The following is a 21,143-nucleotide window of genomic DNA, read 5'->3' on the forward strand; positions in this document are numbered from 1 at the left end:
AAAATAAAAATATAATTGTGTATAGTGAACCAAAAAAGTTTATGGGAAGTTTAACACACTCGCATCTTCAAATAAAAATTACAAAACTAATGCACGGTAAAGGAAATCAGGTTAACAAAGTTTTTTTGTAGGCCACTGAATTGACAGAACGGTGACATTTAAACTGTTGGTAATATGGCAAAATTCAATGTTGATATTCAATTCGACACGAAACAGAAATTGTGATGGTGTTTTCCTCCATATTGTGATATATAAAGTATCTTAGTAAAACAACTTCTGGAATGACAAAAATGTACAGTAGGGAGGACTTCAATTCATTCTGGTAAATTTACTGGATTGTTGGAAGTTGGAATATAGTTCTAACCCCGCGCTGAGACATATGTCATAAAGAGACGTAGTTCAGAGGGAGAGAAATGGTTAGTGTTTTTAATAAAAGAGATAATAAAATATTTAAAAATTAACACAGCAACATTCCTTAAAAAGATTTCATAGAGACTAAATGTCATACTTTTCTTCATTGGCTTCAATTTTATTATATTTGATAATACTATTGGACAGTACAGTGCCAGGTTGCCACTTACTTCCAATTTGAAAGATGGAGCAAAACCAGATGAGGAACACAGCTCCACGGATTTGTTCACATTGTAAGCTAATAGAGTTTCAAATCTGATCTTCCGACTGTCCGCAATGTCACTTAGCAAGTGAGGAAATCTGATCCAGGCTTTAAGCGTCAAAGCGACGCCAAGTGACTTTCTCACACAACATCTGAGAGTAGCTGTTAGTGTGGGAAGAGAGCATGGAAAACTGGAAATTTTGCCTTTTCTCATGTCTATCATGGCATCTCTCCACGGTGCTGAACTCACAAGTCGCATGAGAGAACATATGTGACAGAGGACTTTAACTGCTGACGTGTTCAATCGTTCACTATTCACTACACAGTGAACCTTACACCGTTCATCATAAAGTGGCATGTGTGAAAATGTATGGTTCTAACAATATACTTTTTTCACAGATGTTCAATCCCGAATGCGAAAGGCTACTTTAAATATGATTTGACAGTCCAGACTGAAGCGCGTTCCCAAAATTTTTTATATAGATGTGGTCTGGACCGGGTTTGTAAACATAAAACTTTATGTTTATTTATTTTTTAGATGACAAAAACAACGTATTTAAATTGGACAGGCCAAGTCTGAGCTAATGCTTCTCTCATGTTAGGAGAATACATATGATCTGTTGACCGTCTAGTTTGGAAACCACTGACGCCTCCCTCATCCATTAATTTAACACTTACAGTGACAAATTCCAACACAGACACCGACACGACGAATGATGGCGAGAGAGAGAGAGAGTAGCTTAACCTATGAGGAGAAAGAAACATCTAAAATTAACTGGCCCTCATGAGCAGACAGACATTACCCCCAATAGTGAAAACACACACAAAAAATGCACTCACATGCTAACCCAAATCAGACAGACAATGAGAGTGAACGTTTTTATTCTGTTTAATAAAAGGTTATTGTTGTAACTGTTTTACATAATGTTAAACTTCAGCGCTGTGTGTGTAACATTTAATGTGTGCAGGTTTCGCGTCTGAATCAGACAGCAGTTGTCAACAGGTTTAGGTTTATTGAGAGAGTGTGTTTTTATAGGGTGTGTAAGTATGTGTGTGTCCATGTGGTGTTGATCCGCTGTTAAGCTCCTGCAGTCGTTATATCTGTGTGTCACATTCCCGACAGTTTCTGCATTATTTTTAGAGGCCGTGGGATTTACACACACATCCAGTAACCTCGATGAGAATCATATCGTAAATTTTTCTAAGATCAGTTCAACTCAATTCACCTCTTAAGTTACAACTTTGGTCAACTTTAAGCAATGTAAATTGCTTTTTACATGCATTTGTGCAATTGCATGCTTGCAGATTTCAAATCAAGTTGGTCAAAAAACACGCTTGAATATCTCTGTTAAAGATACTTCTGATGAATTGCTTTCCTTCGATTTCAACATTTGGCAAACGCTATTTGCAGATTTCAAGTCCGTTGAAGCCAGCCAAAGACCTCAGTATAGTGTTTGGTTTCCATCTCTTATCATCTCCAGACTGAACGATTTGTAATGTTCTTCTGGTCAGACGTATCGCATGCACAATTAAACCTCTGCAAATTATTCAGAAAGTGGTGCCACGGTTGGTCTTCAATGAGCCCAAGGGAGAGCACATTGTACCTCTTTCAGCCTCACTGGCTGCCAGTTGCTGCTCACATCAAGTTTAAGATGCTGATGGGCGCATATAAAACAGCCACTGGCACTGGCTGGCTTTTTTTCTGCTCAAGTTAGTGGCCTGTTAGCGAGCAGAGGCACACAATCACTTTCCTTAACTTTCAGTGTTCTTCACTGGTGAAAAGATCTTTCCAACCCTACTTGAGTGACCAAGACACATCTTCTATGATTCTGTGTTATATTGTACTCCTCAGTTCTGCCTACAATGCTGTAGCTTCAAGCATTTTTTAATAAAAGAGGCAGCCCATGTTGGAATTTACAGAGAATGTAAAATCTGAATACATATTGATAAAACTCTCACGTATCATAAAGAATGAAGGGCTTATTTTATCCTACAATCCTTATTTGATCAAATCCATTCTCTGCTGTTACACTATATAGCCTATATTTTGTTAAGTCTTTCATTTGTTTTGAAATCTTTCAATAACTTCAAGAATTGTATTTCTCATCCATTAAGTTAACCTGCAGCAATATCTATCTCCACGAGCACACTCCAGCCATAATTGCTAAATGCTAATTGCCTTGAAAGGTCACTTCTAATAACGATTGGTTATTCATGCAAAATAAAGCAAATTCCATTTTGCCTCCCTCGTGCCTTTTACAGATGCATTATTTGAATGTCCATCCATATAAATGTAACACTTCAGTTCATTTTTAAGAAATTTCCTTGCAAATGTCAACCTTAAGATGAAAAATATTTTTACCAAAGGTTTTCACCATACTACTGTTGGTCACATGATAATATGTGGTGGTTTAAATACCCATTTTAAAGGCACAATATGGAATATTTGGACCACTAGATGTTGCACTTTCGAAACTTTCGATTTTCGAAATGTAACAATGCCCATCATGTCCACGGACTAATGTTAACTGTCACCCGTTCCGTATACGGGACACCTTAGTTTGCGTCAATATTGTAATCGTAATTAGAAATGTAATTTCTAATTGAATCATGACAAACAATATATCATTGGAAAGAACTAAGACTCTAGAACAGAGTTCTTTGGTGTTTTTTTAATATTTTATGAAGGGAGGGTAATTTTATTTTTTTTATAAAGAGTGTGCTAAGATTTTTTGTTATCCTTTTGCGACCCGTATTTTTTTAATGTATTTTCTAATCAAAGAAAAACGTAAACTTTTTTTTACAATAAACCTAACAACATACCTTTCACTTTTTTCTAGTGTGTGTGTGTTATTTATTTTTTTGCAATAATCAGCTATTTTTCTTTTTTCAAACGAGACCAACCATAAGTCTGTATTTCAAAGAATTCATGAGTTACCGCCATTTTAGTCCTACATGAGTTTCCATGTGTAGGCTCAAAAAGGCCTCTGACAGTTACCAGGTTTAATGAATGCATTTTATTTTATGTAATTTTAATGATTTAGCTTGCAAGAAACGTGAAATGTAGTGCTACATTAGCACGCGACTGATGTTGGACTTTGTCAATTGATTTGGTAGCGTAATGCTACACAGTTTTACGTGTTTAAAACAGTCATATAGTCGTCGTTTAAAAAGTAAATTGGATCAAACCCACAAGTATTTACAAGTAAATTTACTGGCTACATATTTTTGTGCGACATGTACTGTATTTCATATGGTAACAGCATTCATAACTATTCAATTAATCTGTGCATGAGTATTTTGTGTACAATAAAAAAAATATTACCTGTCTAATAAAACACGCGCAATAGAGGAGTCTCTGTCGAGTTCAAGTTGGTCCCGAAGCTCTCTCAATTTAGAAAACGCCACGTCGATATTAATCCTTGTTTTATTTCTTCGTTTGTCCATAAGCCTGCTTGCCTCATTCGGCGTATGTTTACACTTGGGTTTCCTTTTCTCACCAAAGAATAATCATGACCAATAATAACAGAACAACAGATGCTGTGTCCCAGATGCTGTATAACCACTTCCGCATTTGCGAATTGCCATATTTTCTACAAACGGTAACTGAGGGTAGTGCGGATCAGCAGATATTAAGTCACTGATATGCGACAAATAAGGGAGACAAGGGACGGGCCATCATTTTAGATAAGAATTCTCTGGACTTGCACATTCTTGGGAACATTTGGGATCATGTAAGTACACAACTGCATGAATTATATCCCACTGTGCAAGTGATCTTGGGATAAAAATTGTTCCATATTGTCCTTTAAGTCTCTAAAAAGTTTTAAAAGCATGTTTTGTGTTTTTAAAGCATAGTTTTAGTCAGGTAAGTAAATTGTCACATCCATAACAGTCCATACTCCTCATAAAAGGGCACAAGAGAATGAAAATATAGTAACTATTTCATCTTTTATAAAGAGCCAACAGTTTCGAGGTAATATTGCTTCTGGTTTGTACATTTTAATTCACAGAAACCCTATAAAGTGTGTTTTCACTTAAAATACGTGCATCCGTTTTTTTGTCATATCCATAGCACATTAATTTCTCCCTCTCTTAAATAAAAACATTTCATAGTCAGATGTCTGGACACTTTGGGCAGAGGTTTATATAAACAGATGATTCAATACTGTATATTGGTAATAAATACATTCTTTGAGAATTTATATTTCAAGTTTTGACCGAAAATCTCGCATCCATAACACTGGAAGTGCCCGAATACATTGCCACTGTGGATGGGCCACTGTAACTGCTACATAAACTGTCGCAATGTAAAGTGTAAGTGTAAATGTAAACTGTTATTTCCGCCGGTTTCGTGACCAACAACTGCTGAAACAGAGCCTCTTATTTTCCCATAATCATTCTGCACGTTATTACAAGTGTCTGAGAAGTGTCAACGGAAACCATAAAACGGTTCAGCGGTCTGAACCGCACGCTGGCGGGGTATTTTGCCCGGGCCGAACTCATTTACAAGGAAAACGATTTCTTGTCAAAATGAGAATAGCATCAAAAGAGGAAGAGGCTGTATAGAACGAGGTGATGAAGAGGAAGTCGGTTTTGTAAAGGGCACCGCAATGGCAGAGAGTTTAATGCTCTTAGGAAGAAGCTGGCAAACAGAGCGTAACGTACGTGAGAGAACTTGTCAATGGAAATGAAGTACATTTTGTAGAGCGCGGGCTTAGCAGCAGGAGAGGGGGATTATCAGAAAAATTCTCTTCAAGAACTCGGGTTTAAAAGTCTATTTTGTCCGTCCAGCAAATCTCCCTTGTTTCTCTTTCTTTCCTTTCTTCTTGCAAATGCACTTCCGAATGGCGGTATTATGTTGCATGTCTTCATCATAATAGTCAACTGGAGATGTGAGATTACAGTGACCTAACATGAGAAGAATTCCTGTGAGAACGAAAGAGAGAAAGTGACAAAAGGAAAAAATCTAATTAGCACCTGCTAAACCCACATTCCCAAGTGAAAACATTTGTATCCCAAAGGAAAACATACAGTTGATGGGGAGAACCCAAAGAAAAGTGAGAGGGAGAGACTGAGAACAACCAAATCCCACATCCATTGAAATGATCAGAGTCAATTAAATCTCATCTTTCAGTTTGCCACTTCACATACTGACAGACAGGAAGAGGTGAGCTATTGATGTACAGAAGTCATGACTCACCAAGCACATATACGTGATGTTTGTATTATTGATCCTGAAAGGTTTAAATACTTTATTTTACCAGGATAGTCCCATTGAGATAACAAAATTTCTTCTTCAAGGGAGTCCTAGCCAAAACGGCAGCATACAAAGTTTCACAATAAAACAATTTCAAAAACACATAACAAACAAACAAGATCATTTTCCCTACATCCAGAAAATTACAGATATGTAATTTACATACAACAAGTACATGTTTCCTTCAAAGTAGACCATAGAAGGTTTTTTAAGATATTTAAAGGGAGTGTTTCCAACATAATAATACTCTGCGACTCGTTCCATAACGAAGGTGCAAAAAAAGCGAAGGCAGGTTTGCCTAGCTCAAAATTTACTCTAGAGACATTTAAGAGAAGTTTAGTTGAAGATCTAGTACTGTAATTACAAGTATAAAAAGATAAAAGACTGCAGATATATGTGGGTAATTTTTCCAACAATGCCTTAACAATAAACAGCAACATGTGTACTTTCCTTCTTTGAAACAAAGAGGACCGTCCCAAAAATTCATACAATATACAGTGATGGGTGCGTGAAGAAACACTCGTCATAAAACATAAAGCAGCATGGTATACATAGTCCAATAATTTTTTAAGTGAAGATAAACTCGCATGCATATAGATCACATCGCCATAATCTAATACTGAAAGGAAACAACATGTGCTTTGAAAGGAAAGCATTTCATTAAGCGGAAAAGAAAACCAAACTTTAATCTACGTTTTTCAATATGAATCTGAAATCCCAGTTTGTCATCCAACCATATGCCCAAGTATTTATAACAATTTACTCTTTCTATAGATTCTCCTTCTGAAGTTAAAATAGAATGATCTGTTTCCGTACGACAACGAGTGAAAATCATTTACAAGGTGAAGCTGCAGAATTCAATGATCAAGGGTCAGAAATACTTCTTGTTATAGCTTTTACAGACCTGAATAATTTGGCTTGACTTTATCAATTATGTAAAGTTATAGTAAATGTATACTGCTACAGAGAGATAACGCTTGTAGCTAATGTAAGCAAAAAACAATTACAGCTTGATATTAAATGCCCATGTAAAACTACTTTTAAAACAGGAATATAAAAATAGTATTCATGTCCCTTAAACACCTCACACAAACGCACACCCACAGGCATATCTAAACTACTGATTGCTGTTCCTGATTGCTGTGAGTTGTGTGGGGACACATTCCTCAAACGCATGTGATATGACCATTTCAAGACAATCGTAGCAATTTCTGCCTCACTGAAAAAACAATACAGGCACACCTGTAGAATAGTGCACCTTGTGTGTGTGTGTTTGTCAACAGTTAGTTATGGGATTGCTGCTGCACCCAAACATTGTGCTGCTTCAAGCACAAATGTTCCAATTATAATGGCCCATCAAAATATATGGTCCTCAGGTGAGTTTGTCTGTGTGTGTGTGTGTGTCTGTGGTTTACTGTATGTGTGCGTGATATTAAATGCCAGCTGTTCCAACATTAATGATGTTCTACAAGACACACACATACCATAGTAGGCTACACAAATAGAGAAACACACATTTCAACACCACATGCTTTAGATTAAAAATGTATTAACAAACATAAAATTATATGTGAATACATATATTATTCATGAATTTTATTAAACATTAAAGTTATTAAACATGAACATTCTTATTAAATGTTTCTTGGTGTACAAGATGTATTAATGAATGTTTGTTCAAAATGTAATTAGACTATCTGCCTCTGAAACCACTTTTCTGCTGACATACCCAAAGTTATGTAAGCAGAGAGAAATAATAGTGACTGATAATATCATTTTCAAGTTTTCATGACACAATAAGATCTTGATGGATAAATTGTTTTTATTATTTCTCCCTATGCTTTCTGTAGAAAACTGAAGTGATTACCTATCCTCATGTTGTTCCCTTTCTAAAGTGGTGATAAAAAATTTCTTAGACAAAACCTCGGATGTCCAAATTTGCTGTTTTTCAGGATAAAACACATTTTTAAATGATTATATACTATTGTCAAATTCGACATGCACTTTTTAATACTTTTTATTGGTTATGGCAAAAAAATTAAATCACAGAGATCCGAGGTTTCAGAAGGTGCAGCGATGATATGCAACTGATTTTGAAATGACATGAATGTAGGCAAATAAAGACGTGATTATTATCGTATGAACTCCTTTGAATTCACTGTGAACGCATTTTCATGATTACATTAATTTAGCAGCAAGTGATGAATTAACCACGTTGAAAAAACTGCAAATTCCTGCCCATAAATATCAAAGTTCAGTGTTTGCCACTGACACCTGTCCTTCTTTCAGACATTTGCTTCTCCAAAAGTTCATTAGTTCGTTTCTCTCTCCCCCGCTGAGTAACGGCTTTCGGGAACCTTACACACACACGGACGCACAAACACACTTTCATCTCCCTGTGCAGACTGACCCTGTGCGGGGAGCCTCAGGCTTTTAATTGCTGCCATGGTGATTCCCTTCATTCTGAAAAGACAAGTATCTCCACCCCTCTGCTTAGCACGTCACTCTCACTGCGGTCGCAGTCGTTTACTGTGGCTGTCCCGTCAAACAACTGCACCTCCTTTCGTCGCCCCTTTCCTGCCCCTCACCCCAACCCCCACAAAGGCTAAACACAAAAAATTCATGACATGAAAATCGGACATCCACCATACATCAAATTAAATGCAATTTCCTAGAAGCAGCTAAATGGGCTTAAAACTGAAATTGTGTGTATTTCTATTTTGTGCTTGTGTGGGAGTGTGTTTAAACACCGCAGAGGCATAACAATGCAATGAATCATAGAAACATGCAGAAACCTATTTTAGGTGAACTTTTGAACTTCTTCTTTTAACCCCCTAACACACACACACATTTAAGACAAAAGTCAGGAGTGCCCTTATTAGATGTGCGTTTTGTTTCAACAGGTAGAGTGGTGTCATTCTCCACCTCTCCACTCCTCCCCTCCTTTCAAATGCACATTCCTGCAATTACACTCCAACCCCCAACACACACATGATTAGCTACCGTCTTTTAACTTGAATCTATTGCTAAGGTAAACAAACAAAAGCAAAGAGATGGCTTATTTATTGTTGTTTTTTGTCTTAAGAACTTTATTGAACACCTGTGCCAAAAATAGCTGAAGGATACCCAAAAATGAAAATTCGGTCATCATTTACTCACCCTCAAGTTGTTTCAAATCTTTTTTCAATTTTTTGGGCACCATTGACTACCATAGTATTTTCGTTCCCCACTATATTAGTCAATGGTGCCCCAGAGGTGTTAGTTTACAAACGTTCTTATAAATATCTTCTTTTGTCTCCAGTAGGACAATGAAATGAATAAGGTTTGAGGCAACTTGTGGCTGTGTGACTAATGACAATTTTTTTATACTTGGGTGAATTGTCCCTTTTAGAGAACCCATCTGAGATGAAGCCGCCACACTGTTGAATCAAAATGACACCATTATAAACGTAAATTTCTGAATATATCTTTTTTCTCTAAAGCTAATCCTCTAATATCGGTGCCACCTATGGAAAAAAATTTAACATTTCCCTAAAACTAATTTCACCTCCCCATCCTGAGACCCCTGAGGAGAAAAGGTCAATTAACTGTCTGTCTTGCTCCTCTTTGACTTATTAAATCTGAGGTGTCTTGTTTCCATCAGGTTTAGTGACAGTACTGCGGTAGTTATTTGAAGGCGCAAAGGATGTGAAAGCCAACATTTATCCGGTATCTAAGCAAACACCTCCAGAAAGACATACCTGAGAGTATTTATATCATTCTATTACCTGAGGACACACACACACCCACATATGTATAGTGCTCCCTGAGGCGGCGGGGTCTGACACACCCTCGTATCACCCTGCAATTAGGAAACCCGCTTACATCATCCCTTAAGCTACTGTTACAGACACACAAACACACACACACACAGGAAACCATCAACAGAGCTGACAGACACATAATCAAATGTCACCATACGAGTCTGCCTCCCACCGTGCCCGATCATAAATGGGCAGGTTTAGAGCCCCAGAGACTAAGAAGAGGATCAGCTTCTCAGGCTATGGGTGGTCTTCAGGAAATATTTGGTAATATCACCTCTTTCAAAACAATCTCTCTCCTTCTCTCTCTCTCTCTCTCTCTATTAAGGTGGCCATTACAATGCTGTTCTATGATGATATAATGCCTCACTGTACCCGAAGCAGGGGGCCGAGAGAAACGAGTCTGTAAACGACTTGCTTTGCCTTTGATTTAAAACTCTGTGAGAAAAAAATTGTGAGCGGGCTGCTTTCCTGTTCCAAGAAATGTAAAAAGTAAGGCTTTCTGGTAAACCATTTTTGTAAGAATGTGATGAGATGATAAGGTCTTTTCAGAAACCAAATCACTTTTTATCTGCTTCAACAGCTTATTCAGAGGAATTTATTTCGATTTATCACTGATACATTATGATTGTTTATTAACTTCTGATGAATCCCATTGAGCTACCTGTATATCCAACTCTAAAACCATCGATTTGGTGCAATGGAGGATTGACAGGTGTGTAGGTGGTCTTTTGATGCTGTCCGGGATGCAACGGATTAGAGCTGACATGACCAATCCGATATGGTCACATGCGTTTCTGAATACATGTGAATGTATTTTGAGCTGTCCGATCACAAACTCTTTTTGATTCCGTTCACATCTGTATTTAGAGCAGGTGGCTTTTGATCTGTTTACCCAAAATGTATGATAATGCCAGTGTAAACAAGGTCTCACACACACACACACACTCAAGGTGTGGTCTTTACCGATCAGGGCTAAGCCCAGGTATTTAAGTATTAAATCACCACAAAACTTTCACCGGTGGCCTAAGGACATTTCACCTTTGGTCACTTAACCTCTGGACATTTTACACACGCTGGCTTAATGCAGGAATTTACAACTGAACACACACACACTTCCGCTTGCAGAGTACAAATGCATTCAGTAAATTGAAAGTTTGTCAAGTCTGCAAAATCAACGCTCACACAACGGCCAGCTTTCACATTGTGCTGGCCTTATGTCAGCAGTTAATTGGCTAAAACAACAGAGTGATTGACCAATTACAAGAAAAGATGAGATGGCTGTTAATGTTTTAAAGAGAAGGGTTAAGACAGTGAGAGAAAGAGAGAAAGGGGCCAATTGTTGGAGAATTCACATTAGTAAAAGCCGATTAGCGGGCATACACTGAACAGGATCAGCCGTGTAAGCCAGAGAACAACACTGCGCTTTCATTCAAAGACCGATCCCTTTCAAAGAGATCCTAGTTTGTGCGCCATTCATGATGTACAAACATATATTTATTTATATTTCCTGTGAGAAATCTGAACTCACTATATTATCAGAATTGGTAATGGTTACATGTGCTGTAAAGTGAGAAAAGCTCAACAATATTTTGTTTCTTGTACCGAAATGATAATGGTCACAACCATAGGATGACAAATTGTAACCAGCTACGGTACTTTCCTTCATTTCATTATGAACTGGCTTACAGTTATCCTGAGATTATTACATATATGAGATGAAAACTCCGATTCTTTTTCAATTAAAGAATTAAATACAGTAAGCTTATAATACAGTAAAAGATAAGATGAAAAGAGAGAGTTGTTTATTTGTCTGATAAATGTTTGCTTTTATTTGGTAATTTATTATCTGATTTTCCGGCTGGTGTGTTTCCATATGCTGTGTGTGACCTCAATGGCCTAAGGATGTGCTCAATTTTCCAAGAATCAACCAAAAATGCAACATAAGTCCTTTTTACAAGAACATGCTGAGAAAAAGGTTTGGTCTTAAACATTTTCTCTGAGCAAGGAAAAATAGACTCTGGTCAAGAAAATGGCCAAACCAGCAAAACACATACAGTGCACATAAAACACACACACTGTCTTCCATAAACACCCACACACAAATTCTCACACGCCACCAAAACTACTCTCTGCTGTGTGTGACCAGCTTGACAACCCAACAAGATAAACACCACAGAGGGCGTCGCAGTTTGTGATTGTGTGTTTGTGTGGTTGGCCATAGGAAGTGTCTGATTCAGTCATCCCAACGTCTACACTTTCTCTGGCTGTGTCTCAAAACCTAGGGCAGCTTACCTAAACAGCAATCTTTGTCCACTTAGATATGTAAAAAGCAGCCTCTAGCTCTGGTTTCTAGGGTCAGAGAGTGAGGAAGTGACTCTGTAACTGTACACCAATCAGAGAGGCATTACGTCGCCATGGAGATGGAGGGACGGTAATTAAATAATGACAGAGCTGTAGCTAAAGCCTGTTATCACTCAATTACATACGTACAACAGGCACACACATATACACACTTTCTCTAAAGTGTGTGTCAACCTGTTGATCTTAAACACCTCACACACGGAGCTTCCGCGTGTCATTTCCGAGCAAACTTACTTGTTTACGATATTCCTGTAAATGAACATCTGTTTCGCACTGACAGATCAGAGAGCGTGTCTGCAGTGCGTCAGCCTCTGTTTGTTCATATTCACTTGTTTGTGTTTGTGTTTGTGTAAGTGCAAGTGTGAGAACTCGATGTGAAGAGGCTCAGTTAAGAGGTTAAAGATGACAGCAGCGTTGAAGAATGCTGACAATTCCACTCCAGAGCCGCTGAACTCGCTGCTATTCCCTCAGAATGGCCTACTGTGCCACTGTGTGACCAGAGCCAAAATGGAGTCCACTCCAGAGCAATTACACTCCCACGCTTTCACTCAGAATAGAACACAGTGCGACTGAGCGAGCAGAGCCAATATGGATTCCATTTTTTTAAGTTTGCACTCCGTATGGCAACATTGTAAAAACTCTACTCCGCCACTATTTCTGTACATCCAAACTGCTTTTTGGTAATGCACAGACTCAAAATATGTCACATTTTTCCTTCAGTTGAACACAAAAGATATTTTGAAGAATGTGGAAAACCAGAGAGTTCTGGGGGAACATCAGCTAGCACACGTACGTCTGTAAGAGGTCTGCTAAAGATCTGGGGATCTGTAAAACATTTGCTGTGTAAAAACATCTGCTAAACATCTCAGAAAGTGCAGTTTAACATCCATTCTAAATCATAAACATCTTACAGACGTCTTCTAGACGTCTATATGAGACCTGACAGCAGACATCTACGAGAAGTATTGCAGATGAGAAAACTATGTATTGCAGATGTCTTGCAAATAGACGTCTGCCAGATGTATGTGTGCTATCAGGTAGTACCCTAGAACAGTTAGGTTACAAACATTTTTTCGAATAGTCTCCTTTGTGTTCAGCAGAACAACAAAATTTCTGCAGGGATGGAACAACTGTAGAGTGAGTATATGATGACAGACTGATCCCATTAATAGAAATCTGTTTGCAAACAGATTTGCATATGAAGAGTTTATTTCCAAAATGAGATAACTCTAAAAATCATGTTTTTTACTGTGCATTCCAATAAATGTAAATCAAACTGCAGTTGGTTAGTTTTGATTTAAGCTTCAACAACTCAAAAAATACAGCTAACTAACACATAAAACACAATGAAAACATGATAACATAATAAAAAACATGATTTTTCTTTCTTAGTTATCTCATTTTGGAAACAAACTCATCATATTTACATGATTTCTATATATATAACTCTCTATTAGTCCACATCTCCCCTTTCAGTCGAACTAAAGTTATGCCGATACCAACACAGTAATGTTGTTACTCTGATAAACTGCCGTGATTTGCCCGTAAAGAAAGTCGATACCTGATAGACTGAAAGTAACAGATTAGCCGATATAACACTAACGAAGGGCCTTAATTATTTAATTCAAGTGCTTCCAGTGGTGCGGTGCTTGGTAGCCGTGGTGATATTGTGTTCTAGTTACTGTGGTGTTGTGAAGGTGAAACTAAAGACCATGGAGTGGCCGGTATGGTTGCTAGGAAACCGCCAGAGTTTCAGTTACATGCTAACGAGAAATTGCCCCCTTCTTGTTGCCCGCCACTAGGAAGCTCACTCACACATTAACAGTATCAGACACAAAAATACTCTCATTCGGACACACGGATGATAAAACGGAGCTTGATTTGAAAATGCCACTCTAGAAACCGGTGTGTTTGAGTGTGGTTTTGCCCATGCATGTTTGTACAGGAATATGAGCCCCGTGTGCTTCGGTTTGACAGGTCAAATAAGTGATAAAGATTGATGATGCTGTTGAGGGTCGTGATTCTCATATCTACTGCACAACTCTGTTGAATCTAGAAAATCTATTAAGATACCGTTCACATAAATGAACAAATTCTAAATTAGAGTCCAGATATCTGGTAATAAAGGCACATACACACATTCTTGCACAACAATGACAATAAAGTTGTAACAAGTTGTTCAAATTCATTGGTTTTTACCCTAAAGCGACAGATCATCCAGAAATAAAATTTCTGTCAACATTTACTCACCCTCAATTTGTTCCAAATCTGTATACATTTCTTTGTTTTGATGCACACAGAGAAAGATATTTTGAAGAATGTTTGTAATCAAACAGTTCTTGGGTATCCACTGTTGACTACCATAGTAGAAAAAATAACAATAGTAGTCAAAAGTGATCCAGAACTGTTTGTGGTCCTACATTTATCAAAATATATTCTTTTGTGTACAACAGAACTATTTTTTTTATAAAGCAACATTTCCTACTATGGTAGTCAATGATGGTTAAGAACTGTTGCAAGCATTCATCAAAATTTCTCTGTATTCATCAGAACAAAGGTTTGGAACTTAAGGGTGAGTAAATAAAGACAGAATTTTCATTTTTGGGTAAACTGTTCCTTTAAAACAGTTGGAAAAAAAGACAATGTTTTTGTCCTTTAAAAAAAATACAATAGACTTTAAAAATATTGAGCTGTTTAGGGAAACATAAACAAATGGTCAAGACCTTTACTTCTTGGTCAACTGATATTGAAAGACACACACAAACAAGCACAGACTCACACAGGTGTTTTCTCTAATAATTGTGGATGGCTCGATGCCTGGCCTGGAGACTGTCTGTCTGAGACTCTCTCCTGGGTACCCCTCAGGTGTGTGTGCCTGTGTGTGTTTGCCAAAAACCTTTCATCTATCACCACCCTGCAGAAGAAAAAAATTAACCAGACTAGTCTGGTTTGCTAGTTTCCCAGCCTATTGATTAAGTCAGATGACAAGCTGGACAGCCTGAAACACCAGCTAGACTAAACCAGATCAGACCAGCGAATCCAGCTGAAAACTAAAATTTAACTCAATCAGTGATAACACTGTGTTTTTGTATTCATAATATTCTACGATGATAAAAATGGCCAAAACTGCCTCTGAACACAAAATAAACAAGCGTAAATGTGTGTGTGTGTGTGTGCATGCCGGTGTGTTTGTGAATGTGAATGAGTTTATTCAAACAGCCTGCAGGGCAAAAATAATAATCTAATTGAATTTCCTCAAATGTTTGAGTTGTATTTGCATGACAGTCAAAAAAGGAATTTGAACAGAAAGAGAATTTTGGCTGCGCTTCCAAACGCTTTTCTTTCACCGCAGTACTAAAAATGTTAACATAAGCGCGACTCAGACAGGGTTTCTCAAGAACCTTGCATGGGTCTTTCATGACTCCAGAATTCACTCCAATAAAGGTCTCCATTTGCTAATATTACGTCAAATATAGCTGAAACCAAACCTGTTGGCACCCATATTTCACATTAGAGCTGGGAGACGCCACAATGCTGCTATGATTAACACAGTCAAGCATTACGGAATTGGGAGTGACTCTTGAATTCTGTACATAAATGATAATTTTGGGAATTTACGCCCATATTCCAAATCAATTGTGACTCCCAAAACCTTTCAGTGTGGCCATAGTTCATTCACTTCAGTTCCCTAAAACAAAAATCCATTGTTCAAATAGCCACATTCTCATACCATGGAAAAGCCCTACGGCACTCAGCACAGGTCAAAAATGATTTTCAGGATGACTTTTGGGGTGATTCTTCAATTTAAATGTGGAGATGATGATTCAAGAGAATTAAATTACTTATCCCTTGTCTATGTCAAAAACATTAGGTAATTGGGCTGGGATTTTTCCTCTCCATCAAGTCAACCAAAACCACATCTTGTGAAGAAAAGGTGAAATAGTAAAGTCAATGTTTACATCAATGTGGTCTTTAAAGAACACTTCTCTTATCAATAAAGTGTAATCTTCAGGTACAGTCCCTCAAAAGTCAGCTTGCCATGGCATATACCCAAATATTTTATGAAGCGGTTTAGAGAATTGTGCACTGCAGATTTAGCTTTTACTTGTTGCGTCTTGCTTAAATATTTCCATTTGCATATTTAAAGACACATAACTAATATACATAGCAGCTGGCAGAATATGAAGTTATATACAGAAGTTAAAATGTTTTACACATTTTTTAATTTCATAATTTTTGTGGAGTGGCTTAACTCCTCTGATGACCTGTGATCTTCACAGAAGATCATTGAAACAGGAGAAAATACACAAACTTCAAGACACACGCACACATTTTTTCCATTATGAGTCATAATTGTCACCATGGCAACAGGCTATAAACTTTTTCCTGTCTTCATTAAAATCTGATTATGAATTAAATTAAATCATGCACATGTGCGCGCACACATGCAATGCTCATGCACCTAATAACGCTAAACTTTAACAGGCGTTCGTTCTATTGTATCCATCTAATTTCAAACTGTTCCCACCAACTCGTGTGAACTGACAAGGCTCTGCACAAGTGTGTGTGTCTGTATGTGTGTGTCTTGTGAGCGGAGAGGACTGGGGTTAAGCGTCCACTCCGCAGACAAAAGCCAAACCCCTCTATAGCACTGTGACCTAGGAAACGCTGAGCTCGGTAAACACACACACGCAGACGCACAATCTGAGACGGCAAACAGTTTGGCTTGTCTAGCGTTTGGTGTACGGAAGAAAAACGCTATGATTTTTCACCCCAAAAACGCTTGTGGCACATTTCTCAAGAAAACCACACGGCCTAAGCCATATTTAAAATCAGCTGAGCGTGGGTGAACCCAAAGCCACAGCTAACGGACAGGAACATTTTGCTTCATGTTTAAGTTTCTTTGTATAAAATGACAATATCAAGGAAACAATACGTGTTAAAATTAAGAATTTTACGTTATGGTCAGTGGTTAAAGTGATGCACAATTTTTGTGTCACTGCCGTCATTAAATAGAATTGCAAAAATTACTGTTTTACAACAGGTGTCCTGAAGACTCCCCCGTCTTTCATTGGCTGGACAAACAGATCATCCCATTGGTTGAGCCCATGTCTTGTTGGGCTGGTTGGAATGCACAAACAAACAGATCAATGTTTCGATAGCGCCTCAGTCTTGACAGTTTTGGAAAAATCAATCTCTGATAAAAATTGTACAATACAGCTTTAAGAAGTGATGCCAAGCTTCATCTTTTTAAGCACTGAACAATGAATATTTATCAATATCTTATGATTCAATAAATACAGCACTTGATTTGACTAGTGACGGGCTCAATGAAAGCCACAAACAAACGTCACAACGGAAGAAATTCCTGAAGTAGTCAGAAACACACTCTGAAAGTTTGCATTGTGTGAAACAATGCTAACATGAGGGATGATGGCGACTTGACTTGACAACAGGAACCTTAGCAACTATGAATCGGCATTCGCGCCAGCCTGGTCCAGAACGGAAACGAAAAATGTACCCCCCACACTCGACCTCCTTCATAAAATCACAAATAAATATTTTGGCTTATCGTCTAATCCAGACTCTCTCTATTCCCATCTGTTTTCAATTGCTTTCAAGTCTAACCTACTGTTGGGTATTTTACAGAGTTCTTAATGAACTCTGACAAATCTAACCAATGTCTCTGCCTCTCTTTGCTTTTCCTCCTCTTTTAAATCTCTTTTTATCTCCGTTTCCCACTTTCTCTCTATCCAAACACACACAGCTGTGGCCGACCTGCTATCCGTGAGAAATGTTATCTGAACGTTCTTTCCAACATAACCCGATGTTATTCAAAGGTTTTCAAACACAACCGGCCTCCGAGGAGACAAAAGGCAGAAATACTTCAGCCGCTACTGTGGCAGCGACCGTATGTGTGTAACCATAACTCATATTAACACAGTCACCCATGCAAACATATAGGCGCACACACACGTACAGCAGAAACTGAGGTCACTAGGGCACCCGACAAGATGAACAAAACAAGCTCTAGAAGGTTCTGTCACCCTGCTACCAGACCATCCCCCTTCAAAACACATCACACACTCCATCCAGACGCATTAACATCAAACCTGATCAGAGGGGCAGACAGAGAGGAGACGGAGACCAAAGAAAGAAGTAAAGAAAGAAAGAAAGAAAGAAAGACAGTAAGACACAGAAAGAAAGAAAGAAAGAAAGACAGACAGACAGAAAGAAAGAAAGAAAGAAAGAAAGAAAGAAAGAAATAAAGAAAGAAAGAAAGAAAAAGAAAGAATGAAAGAAAGAAAGAAAGAAAGGACTATGCAGATAAAGTAGAATAAAAGATAGAAGGGGCGAGAGAACAGGAAAAAAGCAAAATAAAGAAAACGAGACAGACAGTGTGATGAAAGAGGCGGGCAGATAAAAGCTGCACATGTTAGCCACAGATGTAGACGAGCAGAGATAATCTAATGAGATGAGAACGCTCTGTGTGTGTGTGCCAGAACATCAAATCAAATAATACTATCAAGAAAGTGTTATACACTAGCAATGTTCCCTCTTTGTTTCTCATTGGCTTTCTTCTCTCACACACACCTGCTACCATCTTGTTGAAATTGAATTGACAGAGAGAACAGCAAAATCCTTCCAGAGAACCATTAAATCCCATATGTGGCGCGCACACAGAGATACACTTGTTATTTTGGGGACTTTCCATTGACTTGTTGTTTTTATTGTGAGGTAATAATATGTTCCATTCCTTACACGTAGTATTGTGCATTTTTGTTATTTTTATGCATCGTTTAATGTGCTTTTCTGCTGCTTTTCTTTGGTCCCCATATTATATTTAGACAACACCTTAAACCCCCCACCCACACACATGTACCCAAACATTCTTAACAGATTTGTATAAGTGACAGTGCCTATTCAAAATGCATCAATCCATTTTCTAAGATCAAATTTTAAGCCCAGCATTTTACTTTCTAAAGTGTCACCCTCACACACCTGATAGTTGAGACTGAAGATCTGGGTGTATATTTAGAAAAGACCACACACACAACCATGTCTAGAACATGAAGGGTGTCTATATGACGGCAAGACCATGAGCGATGTGTGCAACAGCACACACACACACTTTCCTCATCAGCCTCCTGCAAAGACCGTTAGAATGTTATTTTTTCCTGGTAAAGTTGTTAGCCCGGACTGTCCTTCCTCTCGGAGCAGATGTTTAAGCGTGTATCTCCTTTTAACTCAATTTAGTGTGTTCATGCTCTGAACCTCTTTTACTGCTGATCCCTAGATGTCCAGCATAACTCAATTATAAACGCACACGCTCATGCCTCCAACCAGAGTAACAAGCTCGATTAAGACAGACCTGGAAATGTTATTTTGGATACGCTTTATTCTTTCCTTCAGATTCAACGGCACTACCTTTTAATTATGATCAAACTTAATGGAAACTAAATCCAATAAAATTCAACACCAAGGAGACCAAACAGAAAACTGCATTTAAACGTATACTTAGTTCTGCTTTCTCAAATGACAAAGACAGGTGCAAACGCAGCATAACATTCTTAAAATGAATATCTCAATATTTAAATGTACATTTATCAAACAACTTTTCATAAGAGACAGAAATGTCAATTTAAAATGGGCAACAAAAGAGGAACCAGACAGACAGTGAAGAGGATAGAGAGAAAGGGGGTGGGGGTGAGAAAAAACGGGAGAGGAAATAGAAAGACAAAAAGAAGAGACTCACAGCCTGAAGAGTTTGGTTGTGCCCAGGAACAGCAACTCTGGAAGAACCTGAAGATTATTCCTGTTGAGACGCCTGTAAACACAGATACAAATAGTAACTGATAATTTTATCAGTTAATTGTACACATTTTATTAACCACAATCTACTTGTTACAAGTGTGAAGCTAACATACAGACACCAAACAGAAGAAAAAACATACAGTAGCACAATTTATTCACATGCACAAAGCCAAATTTAATACCTGTGATACAGTGTTTGATATGCATCCGCTCAAATGTGCAGTTTGCATAAAAGACTGAGATGGGCGGCTGTCTGGTTGCAAGACTGAATAAATAAAATAAATCTGTTCGGGCACAATTTCTATAATCAATCACAGAAATCTACTTTAAGTGTTATTGGAAAACTGAAAAATGTAAACACAATAAATATCGCAAATGGAATCCACATGAAAAACATTGGTTAATGTTTACAGAAATATGTCCTGACGGTGCTGTGCTCAAGCAAAATACTTTAAACATTTAATGTTATAAAATATTTCAACTTGGGCCTGCCCAGCATCAACTTGAGCCTTACTGTGTGTGTGTGTGTGTGTGTGTGTGTGCGCTGGCAGACACTGTCAGTGTGTGGGGGCATCTAGCAAACACACACAGACAAAGAACAGCCCGGAAAAACAGATGTGGGAAAAACAAACAGAACGTCTCACACCAAGTGAAGAGAAGCAACTTACAGTGCAAACACACACACACACACACACATGGACACACATACATCATGAAAAGAAATGATGCATATTCGTTTAGTTCAACGATAATTTCATGATTTTGTTCACTTTATTTTTTGACACTGAGTAATATTCCTGACTACATATGCAGTGCATGCATAATAGACATTGATGCATGACAATAAGCACATATATAATACCCACTGTGCATATTAATGAAGAGTGGCGCCACTGCTGTCTGCGCAGTAGATTAATGAGGCTTGAAATTAATCAATAATGTTTTTAATACAAGAAATACAGACCGTTCAGAGCCCCCTATTAAGCTTCGAATTGCCAGAACTTTTAAAAGCGCCTCATGCAGTTGCCAATAACTGATAATAGGAGAGTGTGAAAAAATAGCAAAAACTGTTATCATTGCTAAAGTGTACATTTACAGCGCACAAACACAAACACAGGACTACACTTACACACTTACACAAATCAATCAAATCAAAGGCCTAAGTTCGTAAGTGAGCTCTGCCTTCGCAAAGTGTGAGACCGTCAAGCTCTCGCTCTCCCTTTCTGTTTTACCCTCTTGCTTTCTCTGACACACTCACTCAAACACACGTTCACACAGCAGCCGATGACAT

General features: G+C 38.0%; 1 protein-coding gene across 2 annotated transcripts in view; it reads right to left on the reverse strand.

The window, feature by feature from the left end:
* slit2 (slit homolog 2 (Drosophila)) overlaps positions 1–21,143 on the reverse strand; it is a 77,056-nt gene that overhangs the window by 48,245 nt on the left and 7,668 nt on the right. For both annotated transcript variants that reach the window (XM_056731632.1, XM_056731640.1), the window contains exon 4: positions 19,794–19,865. In XM_056731632.1, coding sequence (XP_056587610.1) covers positions 19,794–19,865 — 72 coding nt within the window. The remainder of the gene's footprint in view (positions 1–19,793; positions 19,866–21,143) is intronic.

The sequence above is a fragment of the Triplophysa dalaica genome, chromosome 2 (genome assembly GCF_015846415.1).
Source record: "Triplophysa dalaica isolate WHDGS20190420 chromosome 2, ASM1584641v1, whole genome shotgun sequence".
NCBI classification, from domain to species: Eukaryota; Metazoa; Chordata; class Actinopteri; order Cypriniformes; family Nemacheilidae; genus Triplophysa; species Triplophysa dalaica.